Genomic DNA, 18,883 nt, shown 5'->3' on the forward strand with positions numbered 1-18,883 from the left:
GACATCATTTACAACCAGAATGTTTGATTCAGAAAATATTAAGTTATTTATTTTGATTTTAAAAGCTGGACACTGAGCGTGGACTCTACATTTATCAGAAAAACGGGTTTCGCCCAACCCGAAACAATAATGACATGCTAATAGTGGATTATATCATAAGCAAATAACTAATTGGCTCACAAAAAACAGTCCTGCAGTTGAGGAAGCACGTGGTTTGGCCATGAGGTTCACGTGCTTGTATTGATGAAAGCTGCTATTAAATGCGCAACGTGTCCAGGTCCAGGCCAATACATTCGCAATGGTGCAGGCTTCCACTTAGCTATGTAAAGTTTTTAACAAATGTAACATTTGTTGATTTGTGGCTTGATGTTAATTTTATTCACGATGCGACAAAATAATTGTTTGTTGTGTATAAAAAACGTTTTTATTATCTAAAATAAGATTTTTTAAACGTCTTTATATAGCCTATCTTAATTAACATCTCGCTATATATGTATATATATATATATATATATATATATATATATATATATATATATATATATATATATATATATATATATATATATAATTTATCATTGTTCATCTACAGCATAATGAAAATTAGGACAAGCCCATCTTTCTAAATCATTTCATTGAAGATATATTTTTAGTGTGTTTGCTATACTCCGTAACAATATTTTTGTGCTCTTATTCCTATCTTGTGTTTCTGAAACAAAACATATACACACTAAAACCTTTTTACTAATAGCTTTGAAATATCTGACCCTAGCTAAATTTGACCCAAAATAGGTTGCAATTTTACTTACGCATAGAATCCGTTTTGTTCCTCTTATATTTAAAATATAAAAAACACAATAACATAACAACGATGATAAGTTAAACATAGTTAAATGCACACCATAGCTGCAGTTATGTAATAAACTAAATAACTAAATTAATTAATTATTGACTGCATCTATTATACTAAAATTATAACTATGTTATAATTGTCATTATTAAATAGCGGCAGCTTATAAATTAATTTGTATACTGGGAATAAAAACATTGCGGCAATTTAATCATGGGTGTTGCTTATTTTAGACTCTCATCATCCGCGTTATTTGATATCTATTATTATTTTTATTTTTACTTTTAATGTCAGCAGATTTATTTAGTTAATATTTTTGGTTAAATATTTATTACCAGTATTTTTGTAACAGGTGTGATTGACCTCATTCGCAAAGACAGTGCTAAACTTTAATTCACCTTGACTTTAATTTATTATTTTTCTTTAAATAATCAATACGATTAATACAATTGTCTCCATGGGCTTTTATTCAGACATTTTCCCATAATCTAGTATAGCATTAATTAATATATATATAAATAAAAGATTTGGGATGGAAGCTTGATGAAGCACTTGAATTAAGCAGTTCTGGAAGGGGAGGAGCTTGCCCGTGAACCCAAGTCTCTTCTGAGCTCGCAGTAGAAGGAAATGACCGTGCGCCATACTGCTCGAAAAACCAATAGTAAGGAACTGTTGCCTTGGCCCAAAAAATGATACAGCAATGTCATTCTCCGAAAAATTCTCTGCGGTGATTGTCACACTGTCTGAAGGGAAATCTTTCGATAGCCCGAGTCTAAAGGATCCTTTGCGTTGGGGCGAACGGAGGCTTACGTCCTAACCTGGACTGCCAAGTCCAAAATAGCGGGACCACCCACCGAATTCGAACGCGCTCCAGACAGAAATTCCCCGGTAAGCCATGTCTCTGCCGCGTCACCAGTTTCTCCATGGAGCTGTGAACTGGGATGGAGCGCACTTGAGTCCTGTCCAGATTTCTCATGTCAGCGCGAGCCCCATCAGCGCTTCAGGTCGAAAAGAGGACCCCTTCTATTTTTCTCTGGACCCAACAGGGCAAGCCAGACAGTCTCTGGACATCTCCGCTTTCAGCAGATTCATGACAGATATGGGCTCCCTGAACGGCACTGACAACCATCGTCCAGAACCGAATTTTTACTCCGGACACAAACTCTTATCTCTCCATACCGACACGGATCCAGAGAGTCCGTCGCACTCTTCCCACTCAGACTCCCAACAGTTGCACAGTTTGTCTTTCTCCGCGCCTTCCTGTTCAGAAACTGACAATAAGCCCTTTACGCATTATTTAACGATGGAAAGCACTAAATCCCCAAGCCAGTGGAGTGAAAGCAGAACCAAAGGGAGCATCATCACCACACTGAGCATCAGTCAGAGAAGTAGAGACGACACAGAGCCAAATAATCTCCAGACAGACTTTCCCGGGAGCGATAAAACTCACAGAAAGGGAACGCAAGGTGGGTAAACAAGGTTTAAAAGACAGGAGTGGGTAAAGCAAGCCCATCGAGATTTTATTTTTTCCACTTCCGAAAGCAATTGAAGGGTGTAGCCACTAAGACACAAAGAGAGCCAGGGCTCGAAAATGAATTTATTGCACCGAATTGCCCCAGACAGACTAAATTGCACGTCGTTTCTCAGAACATCAAAACAGCGGAAGGACCCATTGTCAAACCTTAGTGTGGGCCAGGTGTGGCAGTGCATGTGGAACGAAGAACGTCTGAACTGGCGGTTTGGTATAATAACACACTTCGTGTGTATGGGCTATCGAGGCTAGGCCTATCATGCAGGCTAAAGATAAACGTTAGCAGATTCAGAAAAGCCATTTTTCAAACCAATTCACGCGTTTTAAGGACTCTAATAAACGTGTCAGAGGCTTACAATTTCTAAAAGCTACAAGTGTTTAATTTGTTTGCCATTTTCTCTAAATAGTCTATATCTTGAATATTCACTTATTTATTTTATTTGTTTAGCCCGAAATGTGCAGTTGTTTTTACTATGCTAAACGTACAAAATAAAAAATAATTAAAAAAATAAATAAATAAATAATAATAATAATAAGAAGAAGAAGAACTTTTGAAAGTTGCATTATAAATTTGAAAACTTTAAAGGTGACAAGTAAGTGCCCCTTCAGCCTCTGGAATGTGAGGGCCAATAGGCTATTTTTTCTTTTTTCCTTGTTCTTTTTTCGTAGTTTTTTCTTGGCTTCTTTATGAACCAGTTATTGGTAAAATATAATTGGTTAAATTCGCTTTAGTTAAAATAATATTTGAATGAATTTCAAATAGTTTATGCAATTCCTATCAAGCATCGTTCTCTCCCTTTCTGCTCATTTTTTTTTTCTTCTCTCTCCCCCTCTCGCCGACCAACACAGACACAGTGCGCAGTCTGTGCTGCTGACATTATTTCCTGTCATAAAATGTCGGCCACAGCCAGGTAATGGCCGCGAGCGTCTGTTTGCTCACTGTGAAGGGCGACTGTATAATAGCCTTGTCTCTCTTTCTCTTTTTATCTGAAGACGTGACTTTAGAAAACGCTGCAAATGGCTGGCTGTCGGCGAAAGCAGGGAGGAAGAAGCGATGTCCTTACAGCAAACACCAGCTCTTAGAGCTAGAAAAGGAATTCCTATTCAACATGTACCTGACTCGCGAGCGCCGCCTGGAGATCAGCCGGAGCATACATCTCACCGACCGCCAGGTTAAGATTTGGTTTCAGAACCGCAGGATGAAACTGAAAAAAATGACACTAGAGCTCCAGACAAGGGACCCTGGCACAAGTTTCACTGTCTAGTTTGCTATGTAAGACAGTTAAAAATACCGAACTCAACGAACAAATCACTGCGGCTATCATCCGGAGCACGTGGATTGACGCGACTGCTGCTTCTGATGGATTAACGGGAGGAAACGATCAGTCAAATCTTACCACGGTGTTTCACAATATGTGTTCTATAAGACAAGTGTCAGGGAGATTAATTTAATACCTTGCATGAGGATGAACAGAAAAGTGTAACGAAAGAAGAAGATACGTTTTTGGCAATTCGACAGAAGCTTGTCGTATTCACACAAGGCCCATGGACAATGTTTATTGATGTCGTTTAAGTTCTGGTCAAATTTTCAGCGCATTTATATTTAGCAATCGTCGATATTTTAACTATGTTTTCCCATTAGCCTATGAAAACGATTTTTGTAAAAGGTTATTATTATTGTAACTAGGCTATGTTAACTTACTAGGCCTATGTGCGGAAACTCCCGAGTAAAACAAAAATCAAAAAGGGAATCCATTATCAGAGGAGCAGTTACATAAAGCACAGGTACTGTTTTTTTGTTTTTAATATTGTTTCTTGTGTTGTCGTTATATAAGCTGGAGTGAAAAGGCACAGTTTCTTCTTCTGCTGCTGAAGTATGGTTGAATTTATAAATTAAACTGTGATTTTAAGAGTTCCTTTTTTGAAAAGCAGTGCATTTTAAATAAAAGATTGCACTTCGTGACCATAAAACCTTTATTCAGTAGAAAGTACTGTGCACGCTTTGAAAAAGACTTGATTGGCAGTGTTCTAATTTAGAAGGCCTATTGTGACAAAGCGTTTTGAAAAATAAGTTGACCTATAATGGTCGAAACTGAAGTTGTAATAATGTATTTATTATTATTATTATTATTATTATTTACATTTTTGTTTCAGTAAAATTCAAGAATAAATTTTATGCCATCTATAGCATGGAGAAGAAGAACGTGGCATGAAGTTTTCTTTAGTCTTACAATTAAAGGGGAAGGCATTTGGTATTTGTAACAATTCCAAAACTTAAATTGCGGTTTTGAGTTGATTGTGAAATTTTATTAACTGATGTATGAACAGATTTTGGATACGTGATTTTTGTCTTAGAATAAATTGTATCAGAAAAAAATAATTTGAGTTTAATTTGAACAAAACTTTTGGAAATTCAAATGCATTAATATAACGTGTCAAGTCATCTTCTTAACACACTTAAACAAGTCCAAAATATTTTTTTTTATTTAATTAGCCTAACCCAGACAATTAACCAGGTATATATGTTACAAAACAAATAACGTAAGTGCATCAAAAATGCAAATCAAATTGTCCCTGGGAATAATTTAATGGAGCTATTTGAATTTTAGAAGTTAAGGTGAAGTTAGCCTATAATAACCCATCTGGATTCATTTTACGTTCTGCTTTCATCTGCATCTCAAATATCTCAGGGTTGCATTAATAGACCTGTATTTGAATGGCCGAGAAATATAGTGAGCGCTTTCTTGAATGCCTTAAATATGTGCACTCAGAAGAAATAAGCGGATATAAGGGTAACGCATGTGAACGTTATGAATGTTTGAAACTTTTGTATGTTAATTCGCACTGTGAAGGATTTTTATTATTACATTTGTGTTGTGTTATGAGATGTGCTATATTTTTGTAGGTTTCATGAAGATGAAATGTTAATTTATTTCCATTCTTAATTTATTTCCATTCTTTCCGATATTTTTCGGCGCGTAAGAAATAACTCTGAACAGATGCTGGTGTTTCTTGACTTGTTACAGTTCCTCCTCTTTTGTCCAAGCGAGTCTTTGCTTTGGTGAACCGCCATGTTGAGATGGGACAATCCCCAACGTCATTGGCCAGGCAGGGGCCTCTTTTTATAACAGGGGGCAATAGACCCATTTATTGCCGACAGTCTAGAGAGAACCGGACATGCTTGTGAACTTAAATTACTTTATTTCAAGCCACGTCTTTAAACAATTCTCGCTATCTCCTTTCCCCGCAGTGGGTCAGAACTGTTCCAGTCGATTTCTTGAGATTTTAGCTCTAGTGCCCTGTAATACGGTTCCTCAGTTAAGCAGTGCTCTGTTAAAAGACAGCACTGAAATATGAGTGCTCATCTGGTTCAGTACTTTTGGACGCTAGACTGCTGGCAGCCTTTCAGGTCTTGCCTTTGAACACGGAGAAGAGCAAGCTGGTCTGTGATTTAGGTAGTTTCAAGTTGTTGGGCTGGACGTTTAATTTCACAGGAACCTGAAACTGCCTGAATTGCTCCAGTTAAACACACCATTGTCCGTTCAACGTGGGATTAGGATATAGTGTCGACTCCATTGAAAATACTGATTTAATAATCCTTGCCAAGCGAGCGATTCTTACTGATCGTGCTTATGTTATTATTGCAGTCATCACATCGTGTTGTTTCTTTCTTTAAAATATTACTTACACACTCAGTAACTGGCATATAAAAGGTTTTTTTTATGATGAAAACATGGCTACAAGCGTTGGTTGTGAATCTGTTCATCCACAACATTGCATTTCTTTGATAGCTTTCGACCTCCTTTTTCAAAATGGCCCGGTTTTCGATTTATTTATTACTTCACACACAGTGAGTTGGAAGATACAAGTCCTGTTAGGTTTTAAAACACATTTTAAATTCCAACATAATGCCTCAATTATATAGGTTATTAAACTATTTTATATATATTCCAATGTTTTAATGTGATGTTAATCAGTTGTGATCACCTGTAAAATTTTTCAGAGTAGAATAAATACCTTTTCATGTTGTATAAAACACACACATATATCATATATTTTTTAAAAACATATATAAACACATGATCTGTGAAAAAAGCGTTTCTTTTGATCTCACCCGCGTAGAAAGTTGATTATATAGCCTATTTATTGTTGCACTAGATATATTGTGTGTATTCCTAATCAACTGAACAACTGCTGTCTCTCTGGTTTAATTTGTATTTTCACTTAAAGTTTTGTGTGAAGCTTTGTGTTATTGTTATTATTATTATTATTTATTTATTTATTTATTTTTTTACATTTTAAATACAGGGAGGGATAATTTTGCTAAAACAGCAATAAATTGACAAAAAACAAAAACCTTTACAACATATCTTCTCAATTCTGTTGTTTTGGAAGCTATTGTGTTAAGAAATCCACAATTAGTGAAAAAACGCTATATAGCCTCTCTCTCTCTCTCTCTCTCTCTCTCTCTCTCTCTATTGTTATTTTTTTTTTATTTTTTTTTTTTTTTTTTGTCACATAGGCCATATCATATAAAAAATCTGGGGTGCATTTCCCAAAAGCATAGTTACGAAGTTAGCAACTTTGTTGGTTGCAGTACAATTTCCCATTGCCAACCAACTAAGTTGCTAACAGGTTAGCAACTATGCTTTTGGGAAACGCACCCCTGGTTGACAATGATATTTCTCATTAGAGCAGTAGAAAACGTCGTTTTGATGTAAAAAACGTTAAAATCGCATTTGTTGATGATTTGAATTATACACAGTAACGTTTCCAGAGTGCCTGCTTGTGGTCACTAATAGCGTGCAACTATTTTGGTCAATACGCTATCATTGCTGAAATCATCGGTTGGCTTTACCAGCAAAAAATATGGCGAAATTCCAAATTTTTTCGAATTCTTGCTAACATGTAAATTTGTATTACAGCACTAGCCCACTCGAATCAAGAAACTCTCCATGTTGAAGGTGTGACGTGCAGTTTGACCTTCCAGTTAAGGTCCACTCTTTTATACTGAATAAAATAAGAGATGTTTAGGGTAATTATAAATAGTTATAAAACGGTGTTATATATTAAGACATTTTAAACTTTGCTTTGAAAATGATACATTAATCTCTCTGTTGCTGATGTCTTAATTAGGCCTACTTGAAGAAACTTGATGGCAAAATATCAAACATATCCAGAATGTGGACATAATAGGATAAGTTATTCTTGTAAATAGATATTTATTTGCAAATAGGTGTGCTAAGATGCATCTCGGTTAACATTTGTCTTAAAGAGGGGTTGTTACAGGAATATGTTAAATAAAATTGCATTTTCTGTGGTCACATACAGCAAAAAGTACTTAAACACAAATTTCACATACAAAAATAAAATACTTAATACTTAAAACGTGTCTGCTTACCAGTAGGCTATGCCTGTTTTTTCTTCTTCTTTAGATTATCACATCATACATTTTAACTAGTATGATAGTTTGTAGCATGATTCATGGTGTGCTCTTATTATGCCCAATTTTATGTAAGAAAATATAGATCCAAATAGATTACAATAAAGCTTAATGTGTAGCTTTCCATACGTTTTTTTTAGATTATGTTTTCTTTTCTCTAGTAATTCTAACAGAAAGAATAAATTCTTTAATGCACAGTGAATTATTGCACAGGTGACGAGTTGATTTTTTACAGGGTGTTGTTAAATGCTTTTAAAACGGCTAGGTTGTAATTTAAGTGCATAGCCTTTTCCTGATGTAATTAACATTTTAGTGGTTTTATAGATTCTTTAGCGCAACTTACTGCACAAATGTAGGCTATCTTATTATGCAACATGCTATGTTTACCCGTGGTTACGGGTGTTGTTATAAACTTAGCACGAAGCTTAGTACGGGCTATCTAAACTCACATGAAATAAGATGGTAATAGTTGCTTTAATATCTTTTTTTTTCAGTTGTAAAGACTTTTGTAAATGTATAAACATAATTTGCTATTGTCCTTTTGCTGAGGCAGAACAGCATAATTGGCTCTATTCGTTCTTGTATTTTAGAGGCAACTATTTATTGGGGACGGCCAAGACACACATCAAGTGCTGAATTCACTGGTATATTATATTACATTGCATAGATGGTCAAAGACATTCCCCACAGACAGTGAAATCCTTCCTGAAATATCTGCGTTTTTGCAAGGATAATTTAGAATTTCTGTTGCAAAATGTTGCAGAGAGAGTAGAATGGACTGGTGTGTATCTGAATAAAATAAAAATGAAAGTGAATCCTGTTTATTTGTGTGTGTGAAATGAGCGACTGGATGGAATACTACAGCGGAGTCGTTCACGGTCCTCGCCACAGGCAGTATATCAGGCCTATAAAAATATAAGCTGCCTGATGTACTATTTTATTATAGTATTAAACGACCAAAAAAGTTCAAGTAGTTTCTTCCATAAATACAAGGGGATTGTCGCACGGTGGTGTTTAATACCCTCGTTAACAAAAAATGACTGTTAATTTCCCAATAAAGCTGTTCATTATCTCAGCATACTCCTATTACTCCAAGAAGGAAGAGGTTTGCCTCCTCGGAGGTTTAGACGTTTAAACGAGTGGGGGGATACAATATTTTAGCGTAAAAATCGGTTGATTAAACGTTATAAGCAGCCGTCACAGCCTTCATTTGGTTTCTGTGGTGTCTTTCAAAGTACTGTTAAATATCTCGATACATTGCCTAGCTATATTAAATAGTTATTTTCATACATTTTATCAAGGAAATATGATCAAGCTCCCATTCAGCACTAATGCTGTAGATCACGATATAATGCCACATCAATTCATAGACAAAAATGTTCTCTCACTTATTACTGTGGGCCATAACCCTGCATATGCATTTATTTTATACATATATAATGTCAGAACGTTTAATAATTTAAGCTGACATTTTCCCGACTGTTGATATCTGGAGATATATGGACACGCTCCCATTTTGCATATTGCATAAACAAGACAATTTATTTAGATGGGAAATATTGAGAACGCAAGAGGAGGAGAGCTCCGTACAGCCTCTTGGCGGATTGATTTACACCCCATTGACGCTTTATCAGGCTCGCGAAAAAAGTCTGACCAATCACTTCGCTCGGAGCGCACGCCACAGCAGCCCGGCTCTACTTCGTTGGCGAGCGAGTAGAGAGGAGTACCGTAAAGAGGGGAGTAAAGCACATTTCTATTGTACATGTTTTCCCTTTAATGAACAGTGCGTTATATAATGTCCGAGAATGTCAATTTCTGGAACTCTAAGCAACTACTATGTCGATTCTATCATAAGTCATGAGGGAGAAGATCCGAACGCGTCCCGCTTCTCCAATGTACAGTACTCCAGCGCCAGACAACCGGGACCCGGCGAACATCCCGAGTTCCCCTCTTGTAGCTTCCAGCCCAAGCCTCCAGTGTTCAGTTCGTCATGGAGTCCATTCAGTTCCCACGCGTCCAATGGCTTACCCGCGGTCTACCATCCGTACATACCGACGCAGCCAGTGCCTTCAACGGATACTCGATACCTCCGCACATGGCTCGACTGCGCCCCGAGAGCAGAGCCTCTACCAGGGCAGGGACAGGTCAAGATGGAGCCGCTCCTGGGACATCTCGGGGAACCACCGAAACTAGTTGGGCAGCATGAGTATATCTTGGAGTCCTCTACAACACGGGAGATGAATTCTAGCCACAGCGCCGGGTTTGAAGACAATAAGGACATACGCGAAGGCAGCGAGGACAAAGAAGGACCGGATCAAAGTAAGTTATAAACCTAGGAAGTGAACACTCTGTAAAGCGTTTAATGCTGTCATAAAACTAGAACAAAGCAACGGAGAGCAACAGACACCTCACGCAACCAAATATGAGCATAGCATTCTCAACTCTTCGCTAGCTTCTTCTAGTTTTTTGTTTTTTTTATTTAACGAATCTATATTTTTACCCAGATATATGATTTAGCCATGGTACACATAGAATATAGCATCGCTGAGGACTATTTTGCTTTGCTCGGTTGGAGTAACGTAGAGGTTTCACACATTTATAAAACTGGCTTTATTTTCCCCATCATATTGTTTGCGTTTATTTCATTCTTGAGTAACATTTAGTATATTTATTCTCTCTCTATCTCATATTTGCGTATCAGTCACTTTAGTGCGCCAGGTTATTTATTGTTTTGTTTTTTTCTTTTTTGGAATGACTCTCCAAAGCCTCTATTACTTCTACTATAGTGCAAATGTTAGTTTTATGTTTAGTAGCTCTTGGCTAGCAAAAATATTATGTGGTTAAATCACGTTTCATCTGAAACTTAAATTTATTTAGTTCATCTAATTCTATTATTGTGTGTAAATATCATTGATTGTATATAAGCCATGAGGCCATGGTATAGTTTGAGTACCACAAAATATGTAGTACTGCATAAATATGTTTTTAGTGGTAAATCTGGTTGCTGGGGGGATTGTATGTTTTTCCCTGACCTGTTTGCCTGTTCTTGAGCTCCCTCAAGAGTGGGTTTGAGCCGGTGCAGAGAATTACCCATATAATAATTCCAGCTCATAAACCGTGTGAGATTATTCATTTCCAAAGTATTACAACCTGTTCAGAAATGCAGGTTAATTCTTAGGGATTTTTCAAAGATATTTTTCGATTTTGTCCAATTAATTTGATAAGGCCGTTGATTTTAATCCGTGAAATAGACTGCAGCTCTGTCAACTAATGGAATTGTTCGCAATAGATATCCCCAATGTGCTACCCCGGGCGGCTTTCCAGAGTAAACTGTAGGCTAAGGAAATTATGTTGGGAGTTACACGTCCAGCTTTGTGCTCATGGCTGCCCATGAGTAAGGAAAAAGTTATAGCTTTCAAGTATATTAAGTTATCAGAGGAGTCAACATCCCCATTAATCGTACCTGAGTTCTTTGGGATATATGTTGCGTTAAAAAAATCTCAGAGTAAAATACGATTCAGTCCAAATATGAGCAAAGGCAATCCAGTTCAGAGGTGCATTGTCTTTGAAAACGTTTTGATCAAATTGCCTTCATGTAATAAATTAAAGTCTAAACTCTGTGTAGCTAATTTGTGGATTTTGATTAATGTGTATTAATGGAAACGCACGTCTCTTTCCTCATCATATAGCATGACCCTCTTAGTGTTTCATTGTTAGGGATCACACCTCGGTCCTGTCTCTCAAGTCGCAAGTTACACAGACGTGTCCGCGAGGCCTCTAGCTGACACGACACGCTCATTAATCATTTTATATGCATCTCATTCCATCATTAGGAAAATACAGTTGCGCCATAAGATTTGGGATACCGTAGAAACCTGGTGTTATTTCTTGAGGCAAAAGCAATGGGTGTTTCCACGCATAGGAAGGGAAACAAATACAAATCTGCAAATATTTGGCTTTTTCTAACATGCTAGCATGCACCTTCAGTCTGTGTGAGCCCCAGAAAAGTGGAGTTATGTGCCAAACGAATGTTTTTCATTCGACTAGTATGCACTTTAGGAGCGTATAAAGCACCAGCATGGTAGAAATTTTCCCTTGACGTCACTGAACCCACACAGATACGGAAGACGTGCACAGGTGACATCAATTTCGTCATCATAGTGTGTCTCGAGTCGCTGTAACATTCAGCTTTTCCATGTGCATGTTAACAAAAGTCAGCACAACGGAAATTTTTCAGCCTCCCATCTGCATTCCCGACCAAACCACTGAGGGAGAAGACGCCTCGTTAGAGATGCTCTTCCTCCGTAATTCATCCCACATTTCTCCCTAAAAAGGAGATAATCTCATGTCACATGTGACCACATTTTACAGTGCATTCCAGCATGGTTAAAATCCCTGTAGAGTTCAAAATTAAACCTTTCTTTCCCCTTCAGTCCTTTTCTCATTTGATTTTATTTGTCCTCATTGCTTTCACACTCTCTGTTGCAGGGAGATGAATGTAATGGATAATCACAGGTGAAATTAGATGGCTTCTGTACAAATGTGTTGCCTACTGGTGGTTTTACAGTTTAAGCGTAGAGACATTATTTTTTATTATTGCGTATCAAGTTAATAGGATGAAATTGCTTTGCTTTGCTTTCTTTTGTTTTCATCCATCATGGTGTTGGTTTTCATGCATTTGTAAGCGATGGCGCCCCAAGGCACTTTATTTTAATAATATCCAGTCTTCGTGAAGGCTGTAACTTTGAGTGCATTGTGAAATGTGTTTCCTGTTTCATACTGGAATGTGTTTTAATATTACGATCTGCTCTTCTTGTTTTTGACTGTCATTTGCAGACGACCCATCTGCCAACTGGTTACACGCTCGATCATCCCGGAAGAAGCGATGTCCATACACCAAATATCAGACGTTGGAGCTGGAGAAGGAATTTCTGTTCAATATGTACCTCACCCGAGACCGGAGACACGAGGTAGCTCGCCTGCTGAACTTGACAGAGCGACAAGTCAAAATATGGTTCCAGAACAGAAGGATGAAAATGAAGAAAATGAATAAGGACCATCCCAAAGAATAATAACGCAGACTGGAGCCAGGCGTTCAAGCATTTTACAAAGAGTCTTTTAAATCTGGAAGCTGATGCAAGAAGGTTTTACTGCATCAAAGAGAAAACGCACACACGCACTCACAAACCATTTCCCGCATGACTGGACAGTGTTAAGCATATAGAGTATAAGGGAGAGGTGAGATGATGCAGAAGAGGGGGAAGACGTCGTGCCATCTCTCCCTTCTTTTATTGCGTTTTATGACTTAAGCGTAAGAAGCACTTCATCAGGAAATAAACAGATGATAAGGAACTGTTTCAACATAAGAGCAGCAGAAAATTTGTTCTTTTTGTAAAGTTGTTCTCTATAATTCTGCATTTTCATTATTCCTTTTTTTCCACAGACTTGTGCTGATATAAAATGTATTTAAGAAAAAATAAGCCTCATTCAATATACAAGGGGAACTTTTGCTCATGCTTAAGACGTGAGCTCTCTTTTACAAAATTATTATTATTATTATTATTATTATTATTATTATTATTATTATTATTATTATTATTATTATTATTATTATTATTATTATTATAAGAGCGGAATAAAACAGCCTTTAGTACATAGTGTCTACCGGTTATTAAAGTGTGCTATGCTAACGTTTTCAAAAACTTTATTTAAGTTTACGATATTATAAAATAGCTCCTTTTGACATTTATTTGGGCGCAGAGATTTGTATTAGACGCACACTTATAAAATGTCTTGGTTAGTTCGGATGTATTAATAATAGTAATAATAATGTCTAAAATTGCTTTTAAATCTTTTCCGAAAGGCTATAGCTTCTACTATAGTTTCGTTTCAAAGAATCAAACTGAAGTAATTAAACACGAATGAAATGAGTTCTTTCTTTCTTTCTTGCGCGTTCACATATCCCCAAATAATCATTTTGAAAATTAGAGAGCAGGTTCTGAGTGTATGTATTTGTAGCGTGTCAGTAACCATAGAATTAATTCGTGCTTAAACGTATATCATCCTTTAATACAGATTTGGTCGCAGTTGTTTACATACATTTGCGCATGCCTCGTATTGTGTAGTTTTCTTATGTACGTGTTATTGAAAAAGCTAGTATTAATTCAAAGCTGTTTTATATACGGTCTAAGGATTGTTGTTTTAATTTATTGTAAATACGTTAATAGTTTTTTTTTCTCATTTTGATTGAATGTTTTATATGTTGTAAAAAGGATTTCAACAAATAATTAATACTTGAATGAGCTGATAGACGTAACCTTTCATTTTTTCCTATTTTGTTTACAAGTTCCATGTATAGGCTATGTCCAGAATCATGCCCGTTGTCCATTGTCAGTGATGTTTTTTTCTGTATTTTCTCGTATCTTCATATGGCTTTGTTGGTTTAGAGATTTGTTTTGTTTTTGTGATCTGACTTAACAGATATTGAGCGTGGCTATCTTCATATGTCAATTAGCTACTTCTTAAATGGTTAGATACAACAGTTTCCCATTCTTTAACGCACGTCCATTCAAGAAGGCGCGAGCACACACGCACACACATACACACTTTTTGTGCTAGTATCTAACACACTTGTTTTATGGCTTCTGTAAATGTATTAAAACATAAATAATTAGGCCTATATCACTGGACCTTAACCCGTAACATAAGATCCAAACTGTATTTGTACACGACTGTTCCGTCTCCTTATGTGTTATTGTTTTGTGTTGTTAATCTGTGCTATTGCACTGTTGATGCTGGACTCATTAAAAGTTTACACATAGACCACACACGTTTTGTCATTCTTATGTTCAGAGCTAATATGCAGGTTGGTGAAAGATCCCCCAAAACAATATAATCTAAAATGTAATATTTTATGTTTCTTCAAAATGAGTGCTCAGGGTGATGTATCACTGCAACAGAAACTCTCTCGGAATATAAAGGTTTATCATATAATTACAATAAATATGCGTGGCAGTGCATGACGTTTATCTTTGTGTATGCTATTGATAGCTCTACACACGTTTTGTCAAATTGAACTATTTGCTGATTTTTATCATTACCATTGTTGTTGTGTTATTATTGTTATTATTATTATTATAGCACATGTCAACTCTTTACCTTATTTGGCGTGCTTGCCAATAATTGCCCTTTGTTTTTCATTGTTAACAGCCAGAAGTTTATCTCATCCTTTCTGTGGACATGCTGTAGTACTCTACTTTAATGTTTACTCCATTTTATAATGAGAGTCATATGTTGTAAATATGCCATCGTGCGCTCGAGCATTCATCATGAATCGGAATGAAGAAACGTGCAGCTCATATGTGGAAAGAAGAATTGCCGAGAATAACCATGACTCTCACTCATCTTTGCTTCGGCTCTCTTCTTATCGTATTATTTGACTTCCCTATGATATTTGTGGTGTTATATTTGGCTATACCGCATCCTCCAGATGCAAGTTATACATCAAGAAGGATTTTTTGCCTGAAGAGGCGATGCACGATACATTATGCAAACTAAAAGGGATATGTCTAAATGTTTCAGACTCTGAAGTTCTAGACACTCAATAACGTGATACCAGAAGCCCACTGTTAGCAGAGAAAATGCGATGGCAAATATGGTTAAATGTAGTTTTATTGGATTAAAAAGATAGAACAAGATTACTAAAAATTCAATGATTTGACAAAGAATTTAGACGGTCAAAATCCTAGCAATTATGCAATTGCAATTTAGAAGAGAAGAGGACACAGATAAAACAAGAAAAAAAGAAGAAGAAAAAAGATCTGCATTCAACATATTTTAACAATTAAATATTTTTGAAGACATTGCCAGTTGTCCTGGCTCACAGATGTGTGCACAGCCTTCGTCACATATTAATTCAGCTTATGTCTGTCCTGGTGATTCTAGAACTGAGAAGAGATTTTTAGTCCTGCCACACCATCTCTCTTTTTCTAACGCTCTTTATTTTGGTGGTTTGAAAGGAAACAAACTGCAGAAAGGATGTACGCTCGATGCTCGGAGGAAATGGGAAGTCGACTGTCATAAAAAAAGAGAAAGAAATTCAATGTGGTGTGCAGCAATAAAATAATATGACTGTAATAAAACTTTATAGGGTATACATCTCTGAAGGTTAAGAACTAAATGGCTGTAAAGCAAACACTACGCAGAAAAAAAAAAGTTAGAAAATGTGAAAAACGTTTCAGGATTCTAATAACTGTAAGGCAAAATAATTTGCGTAAACACTGTGTCTCCGTTGGGTGAGCCTGTTCTTCTTCTTTCCCTTTCTCGCATTTGTCGTTTATTGTGTACAACGCGTTTGTTCTTCAGCCGTCCAGATTCCTCGCAGAGCAGGGGGTCGGGGTGGGTGAGATCTGGACTTCCACATGAGAGCCCTGAGTCCAATTCAATCGAAGCCTATCCTTTGTTCCATTTCCGAACGTTCCACAGCCCTTATAGCGGGCCATAAACTGCCACGAAAAGGAATTCTGGCGAGACGTCTGGGATGACCAACGTTAATGTGTTTACAACCTTTGGGAACGGGCTCCACTTCGCCAGTTGTTGGTACACATCCGATTGTGCCTTGGTGATACAAAGGCCGACTGCTAAAGAGAAATATTTCATTCTCTCAAAAACAAAACCACACATTACATTAAATCTCACCAACTATAGCTTAGATTCCCTAAAATGTAGCTCGAGGTATCATCACTATAGTTTATTATTTTAGTTTAAAATTCAGATAGATTTGCTTTATTGTTTATATTAATAGCAAAAACTTGTTAAGATTTATGGTCGTGTCATAGTGTGTAGTGTAATGCCTACCTACATTATCAATTATGTGAATACTAATTTCATAAAGCTTTCGAATATATAATAATCTAAATATTTTTGTTTAAAAAAATATCTCTGTAATTGAACTCTATGATCAGAAGCTTAAAGACTGTCAGTATTGACAACTATCCAATGGAAATGCACCATGATAATGGTGATAATGATTACTAGTAGTGTTTTAGTGATGCTTGTGCTAATATTACACAAGCACGTAGCCCAAATGAGGTATGTATGCATGGAAATGTTATTTCGTGGATTTAATTCCTTTCTAACAGTGTGCAAGTAGGCTAATTAAATTTAATACGAGGCCGATAGCATAAGTGTATTTTTATTAGCCTGTTGTTATCAGTGCTAGCCTAGTACCAGCAGCAGTAGGTTTGGTGATGGTAGTATTAATAGCGGTAATACTAGTTGTACATTAAAATAAGCAAATTGTTACCCAAATAAACAATGCATATCACGGACGGAATTCTGTTGAGCCTTATTCTAAATTTTAAGGTCAATACAGTTTAAATATTAACAAAATACTAGTAAGACCGAAGTAAATCTTTTTTTTTTTTTTTTTGGTTTAACATTAGTGTTAGGTTTTCCAACCCTATGTAAATTACTTTTCTAGATATGATGAAAACCACACAAGACTAGATCCAACAAGGGTCGGTTTTAAACGGATTTCGTTTTATAGAGAATGAAAATAAGTACTTAACATCATTGAATTTGCACTTACCGAGCTGTTAATTCGCTCATTCTGTTTTTATGTCCGTTGTTTATAGAACCATTAGCTTTTGAACTTCCGTCTCAGCGCAGCTGCATTTGCTCATGGAGTAACACACAGTTGCCGCTTGATGGCAATGTTGTTCCATCAAAAAAGCGACTGGCTGGTCACCCTCCTCCCCCAAAACCGGAAACACTGGGGCCAAAACATTTGCAGACATGTGCGATGTTACACTTGACTAAAGTAAGGTTCACACAATTTCCCCTCTGTTACAGCTGAGCTTTTGAAAGAGACGAAGAACATTAACTTCAGAGGATTTTTCAATCTGAGTGATAAAGATCCTGAGAAACAAGTAGACCCCTTATACCTTTTTTTCCTCTCTAAGAAATCTTTAAATCCTAGGATACAAAAACTTAGGCTATCATAATCATAAATACATTTTTGTACTTAATTCTGCTTAAAATGTTAATCTTAATAAAATATATTATTAAAAGTATTCAGCTTGGCTTATTAGAAATGATTAAAGCAATTTTAAAAGAGAATAAATCAGTGCAGCCCACTTTATTATCTGCTACATTTTATATGAGACCCAAACATTTTGAAATGAGATGTTTCAGTGATTGTTTTAAATGGCAACAGGATTATATGATTAAGCAGCAGAAGATATTAAGTCACAACACAAAACTTGAGTTAGCAACTGTTTTATTGACAGTAAGAAAAAACAACACGTCACTTGACTATTGCAGCTATTGCAGTGATTCTAGAAATTGTACACAAAAAAGAAACAAACAAACAAATACATATAATAGTATGACATTACTCTGAAACCATTCATTTCATTACTAGATTCACTATATAGGCCTACCGACATATTTATGAATTCAAAATTACATGGAAAAATTACAATAAATGCCTGTCATGCTTATGCATTATATTTTTAATTGTACATCAGAATGTATCATGTGAAATTCTAGCTTTGATTAAAGCAGAATAATAAGCTTTATTGGTCAAACAGAGAGATTCACGCTTGGTGAACTCCTTGATAAAGGTTTAAGTGCAGAACAAGATGTGCGTGACTACCGCTTATATGGAAACATTAACATTCAACATAACTCGCGTGTTGAAATGTAAATATTCCGTAGTCAACATAAAGCTTCAAAAGGATTCGTCACACTGAGGTGATGATTTTGGGACAGACACAGCAGTTAGTTATTACGGACGCAAATAAAGTTGTAAAATGACAAGCACCAACAGCAAATGTGTCATGCAGATTTAAAAAAATGAGAACTTTTTTTTGTGCTTTAGGTGAGCATTTTAATTCAGTGTATGCTTACAAATGACAAATTCAAATATTGGTTGTTACACATAACAAATGACTAAATGTTCATTTTTTTTCTCTCTCCCAAATCAAAACTAATATTATTATTATATATTAAATATTTGTTTAAGTAATTAATTAATTCATTTTAATGTATTTATTTA

At 36.1% G+C, this 18,883-nt stretch overlaps 2 protein-coding genes across 2 annotated transcripts; both read left to right on the forward strand.

Annotated features, from left to right (window-relative positions):
* Positions 1-992: 992 nt before the first annotated feature.
* On the forward strand, positions 993-6,860 carry hoxb10a (homeobox B10a). Its single transcript, XM_026207645.1, has 2 exons — positions 993-2,316; positions 3,375-6,860. Exons 1-2 carry the CDS (start codon positions 1,746-1,748, stop codon positions 3,644-3,646), a joined length of 843 nt encoding a protein of 280 aa, XP_026063430.1. The 5' UTR covers positions 993-1,745; the 3' UTR covers positions 3,647-6,860.
* A 113-nt stretch (positions 6,861-6,973) lies between these two features.
* Positions 6,974-14,651, forward strand: LOC113046721 (homeobox protein Hox-B9a-like). Its single transcript, XM_026207646.1, has 2 exons — positions 6,974-10,143; positions 12,661-14,651. Exons 1-2 carry the CDS (start codon positions 9,630-9,632, stop codon positions 12,894-12,896), a joined length of 750 nt encoding a protein of 249 aa, XP_026063431.1. The 5' UTR covers positions 6,974-9,629; the 3' UTR covers positions 12,897-14,651.
* Positions 14,652-18,883: the final 4,232 nt, after the last annotated feature.

This window comes from Carassius auratus, chromosome 28 (assembly GCF_003368295.1).
Source record: "Carassius auratus strain Wakin chromosome 28, ASM336829v1, whole genome shotgun sequence".
Taxonomy (NCBI): domain Eukaryota; kingdom Metazoa; phylum Chordata; class Actinopteri; order Cypriniformes; family Cyprinidae; genus Carassius; species Carassius auratus.